This window comes from Orbicella franksi, chromosome 1 (genome assembly GCF_964199315.1).
Source record: "Orbicella franksi chromosome 1, jaOrbFran1.1, whole genome shotgun sequence".
In the NCBI taxonomy this organism is placed as follows: Eukaryota; Metazoa; Cnidaria; class Anthozoa; order Scleractinia; family Merulinidae; genus Orbicella; species Orbicella franksi.
This window is the reverse complement of record NC_138145.1, coordinates 34,303,297-34,322,374: the sequence shown is the minus strand read 5'-3', so window position 1 is coordinate 34,322,374 and position 19,078 is coordinate 34,303,297. Positions and strand designations below refer to the sequence as shown.

Sequence of the window (19,078 nt, the reverse complement as noted above, 5' to 3'; positions counted from 1 at the left end):
GTATTAGCTCCAATAATGGGTTCACAATAGGAAGTTAAATTAAGATTTGAAATTTCTGACACTGTATTTAAATAATTTTTTCTTGAGAAGCTTGGTACCGGTTAAGCATATTTGTTGTACCAATTAGATTTTTCTGCCCTCTGAAATACTGAAGCCAATAAAATGCACTTCTTGGTAGCAATGTATGCTTCGCTTGTTTCCCTAAAACAAAGTTAAAATTGTCCGGGAACATGAATGAAGTAACCGTTTCTCATCTGCAATAGGTGGAGTGGTTAAAATGAAGTCCAGCAAATTTCTTTGTTGGCTATTTTGGCCTTGACCGTGCACAAAACACAACAGCACTTAACTTCTAACTGAGAGACTGACCACCAGCAAAGGTCCGGTTAATTAATTCATGCGTTATGTATGAACGCAAACTAAGAGATTGTGCACGATCATAATGTTTGCCGGGCTTGCATAACCTTTCTCCTCTATTAACTAAGACTTCTCCCACTCATTTAATCCCCCACAATCACTATACTGCTTAGTCATCATCAGGGAGGCATTGCGCGAATCGCAGATGGCTTCTCCCGGCGAGCGAGGGATTCAATGCGCGCATGAAAACTGCCGTCTGTTCTGCAAAGCTAAAGCATTTGTTTTCCTAAAACTGTCTTAATTGAGACTTTTTCTTTGCACACCATATCAGTGGACTGGGCTTTAATATTAGTTATATCAGAGTAAAAATTGCAATTTGTATTTACTTCGGGACCGAGGCATAAATTGCAAACTGTTCTTCACATATGTCATGAAACAGTTTAGCGATGAATATTTTTAGAAGTCGCCCTTTATCCCTAGTTATATCGGGTTTAACAACAGTTTTTAGTTGCAAAACGTTCCTGTAAATAAACATTTGTGTTGGTATTAAAAATCGAAGTTATGTCTTTTTCTCTAAAGAGAATTTGAATACTCCATTCCAAGCTTTCATGTCCATTATCCATGAAAACTAAGGGGTCATCTTTTCAAACGCGGTGCTTATAAATATTTTACAATTTACAGAAGTATTTTATTTGCATGTGAATTCGCGATCTAAATTATCAATTCCTTTAATTGTGTTATCTGTCAGTCCAGTCGGAGGTAAATATGAGTTGTTTTGTGGCATTGTTCTCAAGAAGATTTTCTTCACGTATTACTAAAATAAACGCTGGATTACATTTACAAACTCGAATTATCAATTTAATTTTTAGGAAGGTTTCGTGGATTGAGCGTCGAAACGTCTAGCAAAGTACCTAAATATTGAAATTGCGGTATTCGTTTAATGTTTCCTTAACAACGCTTAACAGTTATCTTTTGCGTCGAAGTTGAAGCTCATACAATTGACTTCACGTCACCAGTCAGTTTCTACATTAAGATAACGCACTGGAGCCGGAGAACATTAACTTGAAAAGCGAAATCGTTTTGGTTCAATTTGGCTGGATAGATAAATATTAACGATTTTATTTTAGGGAGGTTCTCTGCGTCCAAAACTCTCTTTACCAATAAACTAACTTCCGCGCGTCAAAGATTTGTTACAATTAATTTTGCACATCGGTCTGAATTAAGCGATATTGCGTAATAGGAAAGTTGAACGCATTTACAAGCTTTGCTTAGAGTCCTAATTCCTAACATTTGATAGCCATGAAAACAAAATATCTTCTTCCGCTCTCACCGAAAATAATTTTAAATGACACATGTAAAGTAAAAAATTCTTCCCGGGTGATCTGCACTTCTGTTTAAATTATTTTTTTTCGAGAACAGTGTTTATTTTCGGTAATAAAAATACACTAGGAATAAGATTATTGAAAGCGCTACTATTTATACAGTTTTAATATCAGCTAAAAATGAGTAAAGCGTAAACCAATCTCGAGTCAAGTTCGTTCGCGCCATCGACTATCATAAAGAATTATCATCAGAAGAGATAACTTTTCTGTCTCACTTATTCGCCATTTACAACTGATCTGTCGCAAAATTTAAAGCACAAAATAATCCTGAGATTTACGCCACCAAACTTTATATTTTGGGGAATTTCTAGATTTATATGGCAAGTTTTCAACGTTTGACGGTTGAAAAAAATAACCAGTATGCCCGATTTTGTCCATACCCGCTTTAGGTATATTAGTAATGGCTGGGAAATTGTGTGTTGTATTATCGGTGGCAACGGCAGACTTTCTGAATACAGGAAGCAGGAAAGCATTTAACTTAAACTTCGCATTAGACTAATATTTAACGAAATTATTTGACTTACGTTTGTTTGCGGGGAATCGAAATCTTCCAGTGGCTGACGCAGATATTCCGGCGGTATTGGCACGAAGGTGCATGTTTGAGAGTCACTCGAGTTCGAGTTAAAAGAAATTCCTTTTAAAGAAGTCCCCGACAAGGTACGATTGAAACTCCTGTTACTTACTTTCGCGCTTAGATTAGAAGACTTTGATGTTATTCTAAAACTGGCGCTTGATTTCATCGTGGCAAAGATGTCGAATTTGCATTTTTTAAATGCTTAACCGAGATGATTTCTTGAACGAACGTTTCTCCTTTCTATCGCTGACGGCCAATAGAATGACAACATCAACAATGTTTTCCTCTGCCACTGCATCTCAGCAAACAAATTAAAACACGTTTCATGGTTAGACAGTCGTACCGAGCTGTTAAACATGCATCGTTCTCTGATTATCAATTTATGGTTTCAGCGAGAAGCAGGCGTGCCCAAGAGAGTCCAAAAGCCACCAGAATATTTTCTTCTCGCCCTTGCTTTTTTTCCTGTCAGGTTAAGCGACTCTGGGACTTCTGTACATCTTTAGACTTCATACACGAAGTTTGTTTGGTGTAAAGATTATATGACGTATCAGGGTCCATCACCATGGGAACCTTTTTATACGTCGCACCTGCCGCAGGGGAAATTCGCTCTTAATCATGTTTCGCATATCGAGGTTTAGCTGAATTAATTGCGCGCATATAAACAAATATGTGTTACGGTACATCCCTGAGAGCTGCATAAAAAGCCTGTGAGCGTTTGTATGTCGTTGTACAACAACTCAAGAGAGTCGAACACTGCTCGAGTATATTTTCTTAAAATCAAATGCTAATTACTTAGAAAAATTAGCGCTCGCGTCAACAGCATTAGAAATGCCATTAAAAAAGAAAACAGCTAGTGAAAATGACAGTTGCGTTTGACCTCCACCCGTGATAAAAAGGCTAGTACAAGTCTTATGTTGTTTTAGCGGTTGGAAAACCCGTTGCTATCAATGAAATCTTCATTTTTAACTTTTCCACTTATTTTAGGCGCGAAATACGATTATTTTGATATGGTAAAATTGTCAATTTGGCATTCTTCCATGGCGACTTACGATTCCTTGGTGAGCTTCAAAATACTGAAAATTATTTGCACCGATGAAAAAATACTCAACTTAGCAGAGCAGCTAAATATAATCGACTCACGTTGTCTTAGGAAATCACTTCTTTTACGCAAGGATTATTAACTCTCAATAGGAATAGTCAAAGAATAGTGAATCAGCATGAAATGCAGCACGAAATAGCAAAGTTGTCAAATGGGACGGATGCTGTATTCTTAGCGGCACGTTTCTTTTTACAAAAAGACCACTTGTAGAAAAATACGCAGATTTACTACAGAGTACATCAGATAACTTCGGAAACCAGCCGCTTACAAACTTCGTCAATTTACTTGAGTGAAACACGAACAAAGTCAAGTCTTTTTTTTTTCATATATTTAAATTAACATTTCCTAAATATCAAATAGTCGTGTTTCACTGCTTTACTTGTGGCAACATTAACGGGATTTTCAAGCGAACTTGCTAAGAGCCAGTCATAATTAGAGCAGATTTCGTCCATTTTGAATGACGGCAAACACACAATATAAATATATGACGAACTGATAACGAAAAGTGAATTCAACACTAAAATTCGTTTTTTAAGTCAATAATTTTTCTCTTTGATGATCATGTGCTTAATTCTTAAGTCCTGCCCAGTTCAATTTGCATGTTATTTGTTTGAACCTTTCAAATTTTTAATTCTAACCTCACACCTCTCGCCTTAGTTTGTGTTTTGTCCGCGCTCATGATTTTACATCATTTTATTTTGGCCATTCGTGGCCCAGAACGTGCTCGCGCGTACGAATACCTTTAATCTTTGTTGTCGTAATTCTTTGTCGTAATGGGCCTTTTGCAACAGTCGGTGACGTGACGGCGCAGGTCAGGTTATTACTCTGGGGGAGAAGGAGGGAGTACATGCAAGGGCAAAATTTCAGCGAAAATTAACCCCTGGCGCGTTGGAAAATCCCTGATATATTGCCCGCGTAATTTCTACAATCTTGGAAAAAAAAATGGTTTCGCTACTGGGTATGGTTTGTTAAAATTTAACTGGAAAAATAGTGAAACCACACGCTGAGCAATTACATGCTCATAATTGATCATTTTCTGAGTTTCTGATCCAAGAAAAACAAGTCCTGGCTAAATCTAAATATTGGTGATTAACAACGGAAAAGGTTTCTGGAGGGCAAAGCGTCCTTGCTTTCAATAATGCAATACAAAACAATACAATACAATATAATATATACAATAACTTCATTTATATAGCGAGTATGTACAAAGCTCTATATCGCTTTACAGTCATGAAAGTAAAACTAAATATAATAATTTAAACTAAATTAAGTATAAACTTTAAGATAGACGTAACTATCTAAAAGCAATTCTGAAAAGATGAGTTTTTAAACGCGATTCAAACACGGCGACCGATGGACTTAACTTAATTTCAAGAGGCAGATCATTCCACAGTTTGGGGCGGCAACTGAGAAGGCTCAGTCTCCGTAAGTTTTTAGACGTACTCTAGGAACTTCCAAAAGATATTTTCCAACAGATCTTAAACTCCTCGGTGGATTACAGTGGACTAAAAGTCATACAAACCCTCATACAAAACCTTCAAATTTTTCCAATATTTAAATCGTCATTTAGTCTCAACCTTGCACATATACATCGCACTGGTCTGAAAATTGGTGTTGTGGCTCGTTCTGGCTGCTTCAAAACATGCTATTTCCAGTTCTCAAATACATTTAGCCGTAGCCAAAAGTTTAGAAATTATCAGTCACGCGACCAACTGTTGCGAAGGCCTATTTTTTTCCGTGTTGAGATTTTAGTCCAGCCTTGCTGCTGTTTTTGGAGTTTTGAGTCTAGCCCTTCGCCTTTTTCAGCTATTGTAATTCGCTGGTCAGAGTAAGTTTCGGATTACGTGGTTGGTTCATTAAATAGCTCGTTTGTTCAGTTTCGATTTGAGGCTACAACTCGGTGAACACAATTCCTTACATATTAAAAGTCAGAGATAAATCATTGCTAAGGATTAAAAGAGAACAGTTGAAAGAAGTGTCCACTAAATTGTTATGAAATGCACACCAAACAGAAATATGACAGTGGCAGAGACAAGAAAGTCATCTATACATCAGACTCCAGTTTTAAAGTATTCACCGGAATTAATCACTATCCAGGGGATAGTGCAGATTGTTTTATTCAACACTTATCCACTGTATAGTGGTTTATCCAGTGGATGATGTGTTCTGACTTTGAACAACTGGGTACAAGTCAAGACCTGCGAAGAGTGTTAATAACCAGTTGGATTTAGCAGAGTACAAATAATGCATGAAACGAGCACAAATATCCATGAGGACAACGGTATTTGCTCACCGGTTGACCGGTTAAACCAGTTTTCCGTAGATCTCGGATTTATTTTTGACCGGGACAGCATAACAAACACAGTTCACAGTAAGATTTTGGGAGAGAAAAACATTGCGACAATTAAATCTCTTACTAGACAGTTCAGTCGAAATACACAGAGAAAGTCTAACGAGATATATTTACTGACAATTACCCCTTATGCAACACCTACTTGCAGATAATACGTAGATTATTTACTAGTACATTACAGTAACTTCAATATTAAGCAGTTTAAAGCTAAAAGAATGTGAGTAGCAGGACATTTGCCATTCTAAATAATTATCTTGGCGAATTCTAGTAGACATAAATTGTCAATGAATACTTAACAGAGTGAAATTCGTTATTTTGGTGCTTTGTAATTTTAGTCTGAGTTGAACAATTGTTTTGCTATAGTTTGTTTAGATAGAGTTTTAGTACCCTTGACCTTGCTTGTAATATCCCGATATAGGTGGGCATATTTAAGCACAATGCCAGCAGCAACTGAGACAACTTCCTTTGTTAAACCAAGATTGCTTTAGCTGTTATATAAAAAATTCAATACTGACGTCTTTCTATCCTGATGTATTGAAGAACAAGGGTAAGGTTGTAGCTCAAGCCGTAAAACTAAGATAGGAAAGTGAATAAACAAGGAATATTTTGTTGACCACACCTTAAAATGAACATCTTCCAGTTTTACTTTGCTATATATTGCTTTAGGATAAACCTCTTACCCAACTGTAGTTTGGGTAACTATGATAAAGAAACCAGTGGTAATCCAAAGATTCTCAGTTAGCGCTCTGTATAAACCAGCAATGATCATGGTATTTTCGTCTGAAATTTTGGAGTGATTAAACTCCTTTCCTATTCGCGATCAAACTGGTTGAGTATATGCCATTTTTGAAGAACAAATCCGGATATTTTTATTTCTTAAATCTGTTTTCTTTGTCCAGAAAGTTTATTTTCATCTTCACTTTCGCGAGCTTTCCTTTAGGAACCCGTCTCTGAGATAATTTATAACGTAAAAACTTTGATTGGCGTCATTTTTGTTCAGAGTCCATTTTGACCTTAGCATTCACGAGCTGTTCGCAAGATTAAGACTTGTAAGGTGATTTATAATGTAAAAGATCGATTGATGTCATTTCTTTTTATGAAGTCCTTTTTCGCTCTGGCTTTCGCGAACCCACTGCAATTAAGACCTGAAACTAGGTAATTTACAAAGTAAACGATTAGCAGATTGGCGATGTTTTAAACCTGTTTATGTCATGAATATGGCCCCATTAACGATTCCGCGGCATAAGAACGGGTTGAATGAATGACCATTCATGACAAACGCAATTGACTTTATAACAGCACTGAACTTACTTTTTACGCCCGCCATGTCTGTCGCTCACAAATTGTACAGTAAGCTCCCTTTCCGGTAACAAATCACGACGGTCATCTCGCTCAGATTCTTGGCGTGGACTTGCCTTCAGTAATTGCTCGAAATGGCGATTTCTCCAGTTTTTCTTTCAGACTTCAATCAAATAAAATAAAACTTAAAACCTCACAACCCTTTGCAAAGCGCGGTAAAACATACGAGCCGGAAGCGGAGCGAGGGAGAACGCGCTCTCACCAAATTACGAATGTCGAGTGCTAAAGACATTCAAATGGTGCTTTCGGAAGAAAAGTGAGGTTTAAGAAACAACTTTTCTCTGTAACTTTCTTTGCAATAAATCTATGCTACAGACCTTATTAAATTGGAAGAGTCTTGGAACTGATTCGACATAAAAAAAAACCTAGGTTCCAAATGGACTGTAGTGATCTTCACTCATTCCCAAAACCAAGCATTTATTCGAATGTATGATTACTTTCTTATTTTTCAATATATGTAAAAGGCGAGAAGCCAGCGGTTTGGAAGTAATGTGGCACGTAAGCAAATGAAGAAACCTCTGCCTTTACATAAGGAATCAGTCTATTGTCTTTTGGAATATTACCTGAGGTTTCACCGCATAAAGGAAAAAAGACGCATCATAGTCGCGCTAAACTGGATAAGTGTTGCATGAGAGTGGGCCAAACGAGAGAAAGCTACAGTGAAGCTATGACGACTGCCTAAATGTCAAATTCGATAGTAGGGGAAGAGAGTCACTAAGAGGACATTCACCAACAAAAATCCCGAGAAATGTTCGTTTAGAATTTAAATGAAGAAACCTCCTTATTGTTACTATTTTCTTTTAACTACGTAAAGAATTGACGTCGTCCCATTTAACTGTTCGGATCATGTTCTTGCTTCTTATAGCAAGAACGTGCTGACGCGTTGGTGTTAGCGCTGACACAATGTGTAATTAATTTTTTTTGGACAAATAGGTTGCAAGCATGACTCAGCTTTAAACTGACCATCACAAAACAATAAAACCAAGTCAGTCGCACTATTTAGCATAAACAAGGTACAGTTCTTACCTATCGATTACTATCTATAAAACCTGCAAAATTCGTTGGAAAATTAACTTTTTGAAGTGATTTATTATCTTGTCAGCACTTTCCTCAAAACTGTCGACACTCTCTCGATCATATCACCCTTAGAGTAGATATCTTCTCAGTGGATCGAAATAAATAATCATTCAAATGGAACATTTACTCCGATGAAACTACTGGTATTCACACATATTTTCCCACGTTTACGCATACATGTTTTAGTTTATTTTTCTTCTAGTCTGCGAGCAAAGGCTGATTTTTTGCTCAAACTCAGTGAGCATGTGAAAATCCGTTAACGTTCTCAGGCTTCTTGTCGATTCCATTGACACACATGCAGCTGTCAGTTGAGAGTAGCCGGTTTTTTGGCTTACGCCCACCAAAGATGCAACGAAAAAACAACCTATAGAAAACGCAAAACAGTTTCTTTCGCAGGCATGCATGATGACTGCAATTTAGTGCAAAGATCATTCATAAAAAAATAACAAAAGATAGCCACAGGCACGAATCAAATTAAATTTTTCTTTTCGAATGACAGACCAATATATTTTAATATATAAGTGAAACAGAGGCCATGTCATGCACAAAAGGTCCAACATGAAATATTAACATGCGAAAGGAAATTTTAACAAAATTAATTAAATATTTGAAATGACGAGGCAGGCAAAGGATATTTCCAAGCCATGCAGTAGACGCCTTCTGGAAACAAAGTATTCTTAAAGCAAAACATTAAAATTTTGAAAAATATTACTAAGACGGGACGAGCTTCAACTGCTGCGGTGTCAAAAAACGATAGACGAAGATCTCCCAGGCGACTTTAATTTAAATTTAAACAGTATATATGTAAATAGCCTACTTCAAAGAATAAATATACGCTGGTATTCGAAAACAGCAATCGTTTCTCATGACATTGCCAATTACTTTTTGGTTTTCTTCTTGAAAATCGTTTCCTTGAAAAATTAAGCTTTTGATGAAATTCCCTCTGCCAGTACATAGCCGGTACATAGCCTACTCCTCAAAGCGAATATGAATCTCACCAGTAACCTGTTATTTCACGTTAGAGTTTATTCAGTGTCAGAAGTAGAAGTTTAAATAACGCATTGCCGCTTCCTTTAAGCTCCAAAAACGACACAAAAGATGAAAAGACAAATGGCAATATATAGAGAGGAAGAACTCAGCCAAACCCAAACACAGCGCTGCCATGACAACCAAAAGAAGAACACAAATTCATATCAAAAGCATCGAGTGGAATCTCAATCGCGCAAATTTCATTCACAGACAAGCAAATATCTAATATTTAGCAACTAACTTTAATTTGAAATGAGAAAAAAAGGATTTTTGCGACAACTCAATAGCGTACTCCAGCCAGCAAAGAAAATATGAAAATTTGAATATCACTTTGCATACAAACCCGAAGCACGATATTTAATACAGACCATGTAAATTTAATTTGGAAAGTCGAAATGTCGATTCCAAACTAGTGCAATAATTCATGATATCGGCTTCTTTTCGGATAAGTTATGCTCATAACGTCGAACACCGCCATTCGTTTGGCTTGCTATTGTTTTGAACGAAAATATCTACATGAGAGGTAAAATATGATTCCGAGAACAAAGCCAAGAACGGGCTGACATAGTGAAACAGACGGCGAAATTGATCCTAAAGTCACTGTAAGGACTCGCTTCGCTTGGTTCTTGCCCGTAAACGCTTGTTTGACTTATTTGATGAACATCTTTGTCACACAACAAAAAAGAAAATAGTAAACATGTGAAGACCAACGTGACGAAATGAAAAGAGATATTTGCGTTTTGATTAGCCTGAAGCGGGTATTACTGAACCAAAACAGCAAAATTATTACAGTTGCTAGCGTTATTAGGACGGAAACCCAAATGAATAGCGCAGTATGGTGTAGACAAAAGCATTCTGGTTAGCTAACAGACACCTTCAAATGCCGTGAATCGGATGTTAAAATAAAAAGAATGATAGAAAATTACTGTCGCTCGTCTAGCGTAGCCGGGCCAGCTCATCGTAATATTAACATCTGACAGCATACATGTCGTGTTGTATCCCTTACTGTCACCTTGCATGGCGACCAGAAAACTCCAATATCATCATTTTACTTCTCGTTAAAAGACTTGACCCCAAAGACACATCGACCACTGCCCCTAATATATCAAAAGACAAAACTACAAATGTACAGTAAACTGATAAGAACATTTAGAAATTCAGATACGGAAGTTATTTACCTCGCATTCTGGTTCTTCTATTTGTTCTTCGGCTTGTTGGACTGTAATTTCTGCTGTTGTGTTATCTACCGCGAAAGCCGTTGCTGCCCGCAAAATGCCGGCAGCCCCAATCACTAACGGAGTACCTTTAACTTTTGGCGAAGAGCCACTGTTTCTATCGCGCAACTCTCTTAAAACACTTGTCCTGTCTCTATTGTAAGTTTTGTCGGTAATATCAAGAGAGGCTTGCTCTGTAAAACGGGTCGTTGTGGCCTGGTGGAACTCCATTCCTGATTCCCCATTGCCTGGATGTGAGTGTAAAGATCTTAGCGACACTGCAGGGTATAAAGAAGGCAACCTCACTCTTCCACCCGGCGCGTTTTTCAGTGTAGTCAACTCCTTATTCCTCGCGGCAGAAGCTCTGTTACGATGGTTATTCACCTGAGCCCTTGCCACAGCTGCGCTAGAGATAACCGGTGCGAACCTCACCATTGTGATTCTCAGTGTTTCATCTCGATTGATTTAAAATTGTGAAGTTTCACTGAAATAGAGCAAGTCTTCCAAGCAATTTGACGAACTTAAAGCCCAGATTCCTCGACGTTTGTTATAGAGTGCCTCAGAAGCTCTTTAAATTCCTTCCTTCCTTCCAGAGGTTTCTGCATAAGTCTTCAGTCCTAGCTTCTCCCTGTGCATTCAATGCTAAACAATCATTTGCAGCGTAAAATTCACGATAGCCTTGCTAATTCATGTTCAATTATTAAAACTTTAAGTTGAACGCTGCTAACAGGCGAGACTTGAAAAATACTGACAGGTCTAGAGTATCATAGAAAAGCTTCAGTTTCTTGTAGTGAACTCAATTTTTACGCAGTAACGCTGGGTATCACTCATATTTTAGGTTGTTGTGGTGTTGACCGGCGGAGTTTTAGTGACTTGTTTTCATGTTTAATCCTCGAGGCGGCTCTGACAACTTGCGCAGAAAAGCAGGTGGCTCGAGAGCGCCAAAAATAAATTTATGTAAATGAAAACGAACATTAACGGCTTCACCTCACAATAAGTGCCATTCATCCCGCTGCTATCTACTTTTACGTGATGGCAAAAAATTGAATTTTCACGATTACAATCTTAAGCGCCCCTCTATTAAACAAAACGAAAAGCTATAACATATCTATTTCAACTGAGACAAGGTTGTCATTTCTAAGACTTCGAAGACTTCATTTTAAGTCGACCAAGTTAGTCTGGCCGTTAATAAAAATTCACTGGATAATGTAAAGGTTTTCTCGTGTGTGCGAACAAAATGATTCGCCGCAAAAAAATTAAAACAATCTTGTCTTTCTTTAATCGACAGCAGGGTTTCACGTCACCCATCAAATTGACGAGTAAGATGGTATTATATTAAACTACAACCAAAGGAACTTACAATTCGCCGCCCTAATGGATTCACCTCACAAATTAAATCGTTTCATTGAAAAGTTACCGTTTCTGATAGGTTACCAATTTTGCAGTCAAACGAAGAACTTACGTGCGGTTTATAAATTACTTAAGTTTCGTTAACTTTTCTTCTTAAATGATAATAAACAGGAAACAAAAACAACGGTCTTTTTTCCGCTGAGAAAGGAATAAAGGAGCAAAAATGGCAATATCCTGAATAGTCAGGATAAAAAGAGAAAGACTGCAAGCTCATTTACAGATTGTCTCTCCTGATAATCGCCCAATGCGTCAGAAATTGATCTTACGACGGCTCGCTTGGATAAAAGAACCGCTGCATATGCAGTTACCCGTTGACTCCAACTCCGCATACTGCAAATTATTTTCAAAATAATATTTTCCGTCTTTAGTAGTTCTAATTAAAATCTTTCGGCGTTGCGCGAAAAAGAAAAAAAATTGGATACGTTTGCGAATTTTACGTATTCTTGATACTAATTCGCACTTCCGATACAATTTATCCGTATTTTTTAACGAGATCCTTTTCGTCCATGTTTTTTTGCTAGGCAAAACAAACGATGTTTGTTTTGTCTAGGAAGCGAGTTATTTTAAGTAATAACACACAGTTCAAATTTAAATATTCCCAAAAGTCATTGCTCCAATTGTGTAGCAAGGAATAGGAAATGGACGTGCAGTGTTATCTTTTCATAGCCGTGTGACTCACAACAAGCTTCGTTACTTTTTCGAGCCATGAAGGTCAAAACGAAATTCTCAGGTAAAAGAGTAAAAACTGCTAAGTTAAACAAAAACAATGTGTACCGGATATCAGTGACCAGAATAGCTGGATATTTGAAAACCTGAAAGGAAAAGAGATAAAAAATGGAATCGATCAGAAATTGAACCGCAAAGCGGATCTCTGTTAAAGATGACGAAATCTGTGGCAGAAAAGATATTTTGTGCGATCGTCCTAAAATGTTGAGAGAATTAAGCAGGATTTTCTTTTGGTTTTGATTGTATTTTCCCATAAGACATTCTCTTGCTAAATACAATAATTTGCTTGTTTATCCTTTTTCCTCGTCGGCGTCTTAATCTCTGGCAAGAAATTCTAAGCAGCTTTGACTATAAAGCCTGAACTTAAGGACCCCTAGAGTCTAGAAACTCTATATGGAGATAAGCGTTAAAACACTAAGCATGGATAAATTAAACGGATCTCTTACTGATTACGAGCGGTAGGTTCTATTGAAGGATAACTTAATTTACTAATAAGTTTCGTATTCACTGCTTGGGTTTTACTTGGCCATAAATTAGATTATGCTATTGGCTGGCGGCGAGGCTCCAATCAATCATTTGATATCATGACTTCAAATCAAAATTTTATTTTACGTTCTGACCTCGAACTTATCATAAAATTCAAAGCGTTTTATCGTAACAAAGTAATTACGAACGTGAAATGTCACAAGGCACTTACTAAAACTCAAATTCCACTTATGATACGAAATTTAATGCGTCAAAAAAATCATTCAAGTTGTCTGATGAACTCGTTCTGTAACAGACGAATTCAAAACTACGTTTATATTAGTGTCTTACTTTGAAAAACAAATACAAGCGACTGAGTAACTCAAGTAAAAAATATTCAATACTGTGATCAAAGGAAACACTTGAAAATTTAATTTTCCGAACAAAGAAAATAACGACTACGCCGGCGCTTCAAGTTCCTGTCTGAAGCATGAAGCGACATCAATTGTTTTTCAGGATTTCCAAAAAGAGTAATTCTGAAAAATCTAGTGAATAGGGCTTAAACCAGAAGCAAAACTTTCCGAAAGGGTTTTATGATTGCCACATTCCTGCGAGGTAAATACGCCACTGCGTTGAGAGAAAGGTTCAATCGTTAAAATCCAAGTCCTAGAATTTCATAAAATATTTACTTGTCAAGTTAATTACCTTTTGGTAATTTTATTGAAATTGTGGCTCTCTTGATTTTGAAACTTATTCAATGACACTTTGAAACAATAAATCAATAATCCACTCTCTCGATGAAGGTAAAGTATTTCTGACCGAAAGCTCATGAAAATCCAAATTATATCAGTTGTACAAGAGACTAAAAGTACTTCGTCTGTGAGCCTTGTGGCTGTATTTTCATTCAACCACGAAAATCTTATTTTGGAGAACTAGAAAGCTGAATGTAGTTATCCTTCCGCATGAACCGAAAGGAAATCATGGCACTGAACATGGCAGGAATAACCGGATTTCTGGTGATAAGCACTGGCCTTGCAAAACTTCGTAAGGGGTTTTTGGCGGGCCCACAAGTGGGACTTAGGCGGAATAGAGATCACTTGGAAATGCCGGAGCTGAAAAGAAAATTACTTTAAAGGCCAGTCGAGACCATCTTGTTACATAACCACTGTGATAAAAATATTTCATCTGCAATCAATACTTGGAAAATAACTTGTTGCCAAGTCGAATTTTTTGTACAGTTTTATGCGAGGACCTAAATTAGTGGGTTAATGGGGAAATTTGGAGGGTGGGATATTACTTAGAATGGTTTTACCTTGGCACATGGGTCTATCGTCATGATGAGGGGGGGTGGCGGGGGGAGATAAGCGAAATTTTACGGCGTTGACAAAGTCCTCACACAGCCGATAAGCAGCTGTTAAACTTTAGGGAAGGGGAGCTTTTAAAAGATCATTTTTCTTCAACAGTTCATTTACGCTAGATCAGATTACTGTTATTGATGCCGTTTGCATGTCTGCAAGACTTATTACTCCGTGCAATATTTCAAAAACAGGAGGCTTGCTCTTAGGCAACTGGTCCAAACTAATAATCAAGATGGCGTTCAGTAGTACAACGAACGTGTTTGATAGTCAGTTCGGAGCTATTTGAAATTTGCTAATCAGTTCAAGGACCAATCTCCTAGGAGAGGCCAACATTCCGCCAATAGGAGATTTTCGATATATTGAAATTCTAACATGGTTCCGAGGCTTGGGGGAACAAAACAAAAGAAATCAATTATTCATTTCTCAGCCTCGATGCGATTTGTTTTGTTTTATTCCCCCAAGCCCCGGAGCCAAGTTAGAATTTTAGTATATTAACTAGTAGTAATCAAAGATTATGAGTGCGTTCGACGCCTTCACTTTAATATGTATACCTTTTGAGTTCACTAGCTGACTGTCAGCTTCTGTCTGCTAAAATCGACATTTTTCATCAACAACCGAGGTTTTACAGACAGATATATCATAGTGTCATAATCTATACCAGTGAAGTCAGTGAAGAGGTCCGCTGTATAAAATGCGATTTGTTCGATACGTTGCGTGCCGGCGCCTGTTTTCGTAGACTCACAAAAATATTTACATAGGCCTTCTAATTTCGTGCTTAATATTTTCACATTGACTGGTAATGTTTAAGCGTAAAAGGTAATTTCTAAAAGTATATTTTTTACGTACATTATTCTAAGCTGGAAGCACAAATGTAAGCAAACATTTGCAATCACGAACTCGATTATCATAAACAAGCTCCGTGCGACTGATTCGAAGGAGCGATTTTCGCTTCTAGTAAGAACGAAGCATATAGAAACTACACTACGAGTAGTCCCTCTTTCGCTTAGTCCGTCGTGTGTGACGCGAAAGAAAACCGCAAGAAAAAAATGGCCGCGCGCTCCTCACCCCAGGATTTCGCGCGGCCATTTTTTATCTCACCGTTCAAATTCAATGAGATGCAAATGACTGCCTGGATCTTGCCTTCAGAGTACTTTTCCACCGATTCCTGACAATATTCGACTGGAACTAATCAACAAATGAAATCAAACTACAGTCAATGAAATATAGCTGTTCCCACGTTAAACATCCCAAGCCATGGCGATTCAAAGTCGTGAATATATAAGATAAACTATAAACCACGAGGTAGTCTTTAGATATCCGCTTTACGATTTTTAGACTTGCTCAGACTACAACGAAAACCACGAGGTGCGCGATAGTCTTTGCGCATATGACGAATGACGTCATTCAAAATGGCACAGAAAATGCAGACGTTCGACGAAAAAATGTCAAAATTGGTCACCTTGAAACTACAGGGTACCCAAGATTACGAACTGCGTTTTGCGAACGCAAAAACGGCTTATCGCGTGTTTCTTGCTCAACGGATGGTGACCAGGCCTCCATCTGGTGACGAGCAGATGGATTCTGGGTACGAGAGGGAAGTCCCTGAAAATTGATTGAGCCCGCGGTTTTAGTTGACAAAGTTGCCAAGCAACATGATGACGTAAGCTCATTGAACAAGGCATGGGTGTTCACGGGTGCTGTTCGCTAAATGTTTAGATTGGATGAAAAAAAAATCGGAAACGTCGTGAACACTGCACACAGATTTGCAAAAATGGGTATTTTACGGTAATAATAAACTTTAAGTAATAACAGGAGCCTATGGTAATAATAAATCGTTTCTCTAATGAGCAAAACCATAGGCCGTTTTCGAGTTTCCGAGAAACTCTATGAAAAAACGAGTCTTCGTACGAAACCATTCATACGAAAATATGTTTCACCTACACGCACATTTCCATCCAGATCAAACTTAGGTTAAAATGAAAACTTTTACATAACGGCTGAAGGCGAAGGGACAACGCGCACCGCCCAGTGCTAGGTGTACGTTAGCGGAGGTTTAACTAAATCCAGCTGACCTGAGAGCGCTGGGTATTTTCCAGTAAGACGCACGTGCTAAAGCGCAAGCCCGACGTGCGCATCTAGCGCTAGCTTTGCAGCATGAGATCTACCCTACCCTTGCGCGTCGCGTCGCGCAGACATCAACAACCTTCCGCTTTGGAATAAAACCTTCGCACTTCGCCTTGGAAAACATTTTTTGTTTTCAGGACGTTCGCGTCCAAAATGTTCCCACGTACAGATTTTTTTGAAACTTGTCATGCCGCAAGTGACAAGAGTACAAGAAGGAAACAAAATGGGGGTCGCCGTGCTCGTTTCCGAGATAAGGTTCATTATTAAAGACCATGCATTTTTAGAAGCTTTCTTTATTTAAAGACGATCGAAGCTTAAAACTATCAGTAACAAAAGAGACCACATAAAGGAAACGTTTGCAGCTGATGCCGTTCCTTGAGGTAGAAATAGGGTTATAGTCCTTGAAAAAGAATAAATAATAGTTTTGCCCGTCCATATTCGAAGAAAAGTACGGTCCCACGAGGGCAGAAAAGGGGAAAGATTTGTCACTTCTCATGTACAGAGTGCACTATCGGTATGGTTTGGGGACTGAGGTTGCTGCTAACGCAGTTTTCTTTATTCCCGTTCTGTAAAAAGCTCTTGGATCAGCTTTGGTATATCTACTATAATTAAAGGCGAGTTTATGTCATTTCATTCCGACTGTTGCTGGGTTAAAGTAGTTGCCCGCCGCACCCAGCATGCATAAAGTAACTGGTCACCTGCTGATTTGCAAGGGCAGTATAACTCTTTGGGTAGGGGCGTGCTGTTGGGCTACTGAAACCCTTTATATGTCCTCGAATAAACATATGCTGATGCTTTATGCCGGAGCTGGAGAGGGGGCATCTCTAAGCGAAACATTGGTTAAGTCATCACAGCCAGAGTGACATTTATGTTTTGCTTGGATGAAATTCCAAAATATGGAGCACAAAGTAGAAGTCTAAGCAGCCTCCAACATAGACGTCTTATGGCTCGTCACACAATCTTTCTGCCCAAAATTCAAGCAAAAACTGCCATTGAATTATTGTGTGCAGGTATTAAGCCGATTAAATGAGATAACTATACAATTTCAGTGTTACATGTATATGGTGAATTGAGCTTAATATCGGTCAAAACAAATCTGTACCAAAGAAAATCTAAATTATACCATTATCTTTAAGAAGCTAGCAAGTGGTATTAAAATACATCATACAGTGCATATGCCTGAAAATATCTTACAGTGAACGTTTTCAGCAATGTTACCCACTCTCCTATTGATCTGTGGCCACTTCCAGACACAGAGACTGTTACGTCCACTCAGGCAAAGATGGGAAGAAAAACAACAGCTCTATGGAGAGGAAATAAAGTTATTATAGAATAGTTTGTGCTATAAGCTGAACTTCTACAATTCCAAAGAAACACTGACAGTTTTTTTTTTGTTCTTCCTTTCTCTCCTTTTGGGGGATTTTAGAGAGTAAAATAATGTGACTGCATGGGAAGTCACGTAAGATGTTACTATAGCATGACCAAAGCATGAGGTCAGTAGGAGGGGTCTGAAAGAGTAAAAAGGGAACTGGGATTTGCCTGCTTTTTTAAATAGGAAAATGAAAATTGGATCGCTGGCATTAGAAATCACAAACAAAAAAATTGAAATGGGACTGGGATTCAGGCAAAAAATCAGCTGGGAAATGGGATTTAACAAAAAACTGGGTAAGAAAGGGGGATTTACACTTCCTCCCTTCCCCCCCTCCCCTCCCCCGCTTTCCCTTAAAATGCTCCTTTTGCAGGACGTGCTGGTCAGTGGATGTACACACAGTCTAACAAAAAGCAAAGGAAGGAGTACAGGAGTAAAGCAAGGAGCGAAGGAGTGAAATTTTCAAAAAAATAGCTACTCTATTTGTCAAATTTAAATTGCAGATTTGGCATAATTAATCAAATTGAATCTAACTGAAGGCTGGGCCGTACCTAGAGGCAGGCAAACCGAGGCACATGCCGCACTCATTTTTCTCGTTCTTTTTTTTGGACAGTCGAGCATAAAACATTTCAAGCAAATAAATACAATGGAACCCCGCTCTACGGACTGGGAATCTTCAAAGATCTTACGTACAAGCACAAATTGGCGCAACAGACGTATTTTAGGAGCATGAGAAATTAACACTTGTAGGAATCCGCTGAATCGTGTTAATGGTATGCGTTTGCCGTACGAATTTTTAAATTTAGCCCTACGGGACTGAACATAATTAGCTCCGATTTGCCGATTTGCATAGTATAAGAACGTGCGATTTCAACAAATTCCTTGTCACTTTCCCCTGATGAAGGCTGAAGTTTTAGCCGAAACGTTGGGACTTTTACAAAAAGAATTTTTACTAACATTTTTACATTTTTAAGCCAGAGTAACGTTTTTCAATCATGAATCAACCACCTGGTTACAGGACCATTTTTAAAATAAAGAAGTTGATTAAGCTTATCGAGTTCATCAAGTTTATCTCCCTCCTCAAGCAGTTTAAGGACTGGATCAAAGACCTTTACTGGTTAAAACAATCTATTAGATATATCTCCAAAGACACAAGTGACAATGGAATCAAATTAAGGACACAAT

The 19,078-nt window shown here is 38.1% G+C and overlaps 2 protein-coding genes across 3 annotated transcripts in view; one reads left to right on the top strand and one right to left on the bottom strand.

Moving 5' to 3' along the window:
* LOC145460244 (sodium channel protein 1 brain-like) overlaps positions 1–11,803 on the bottom strand; it is a 35,980-nt gene extending 24,177 nt beyond the window's left edge. The window contains exon 1 of one of the 2 annotated variants that reach the window (XM_081444995.1): positions 10,406–11,803. In XM_081444995.1, the coding sequence (XP_081301121.1) occupies positions 10,406–10,876 (471 nt within the window). In that variant the 5' untranslated portion in view covers positions 10,877–11,803. Of the gene's footprint in view, positions 1–2,260; positions 4,625–10,405 lie in introns of those variants that run through there. The other variant, XM_081445003.1, reaches the window with a different exon arrangement.
* Positions 1–19,078, top strand: part of LOC145460697 (cation channel sperm-associated protein 2-like) — a 260,280-nt gene that overhangs the window by 155,155 nt on the left and 86,047 nt on the right. The gene's annotated exons all lie outside the window — the stretch shown is intronic.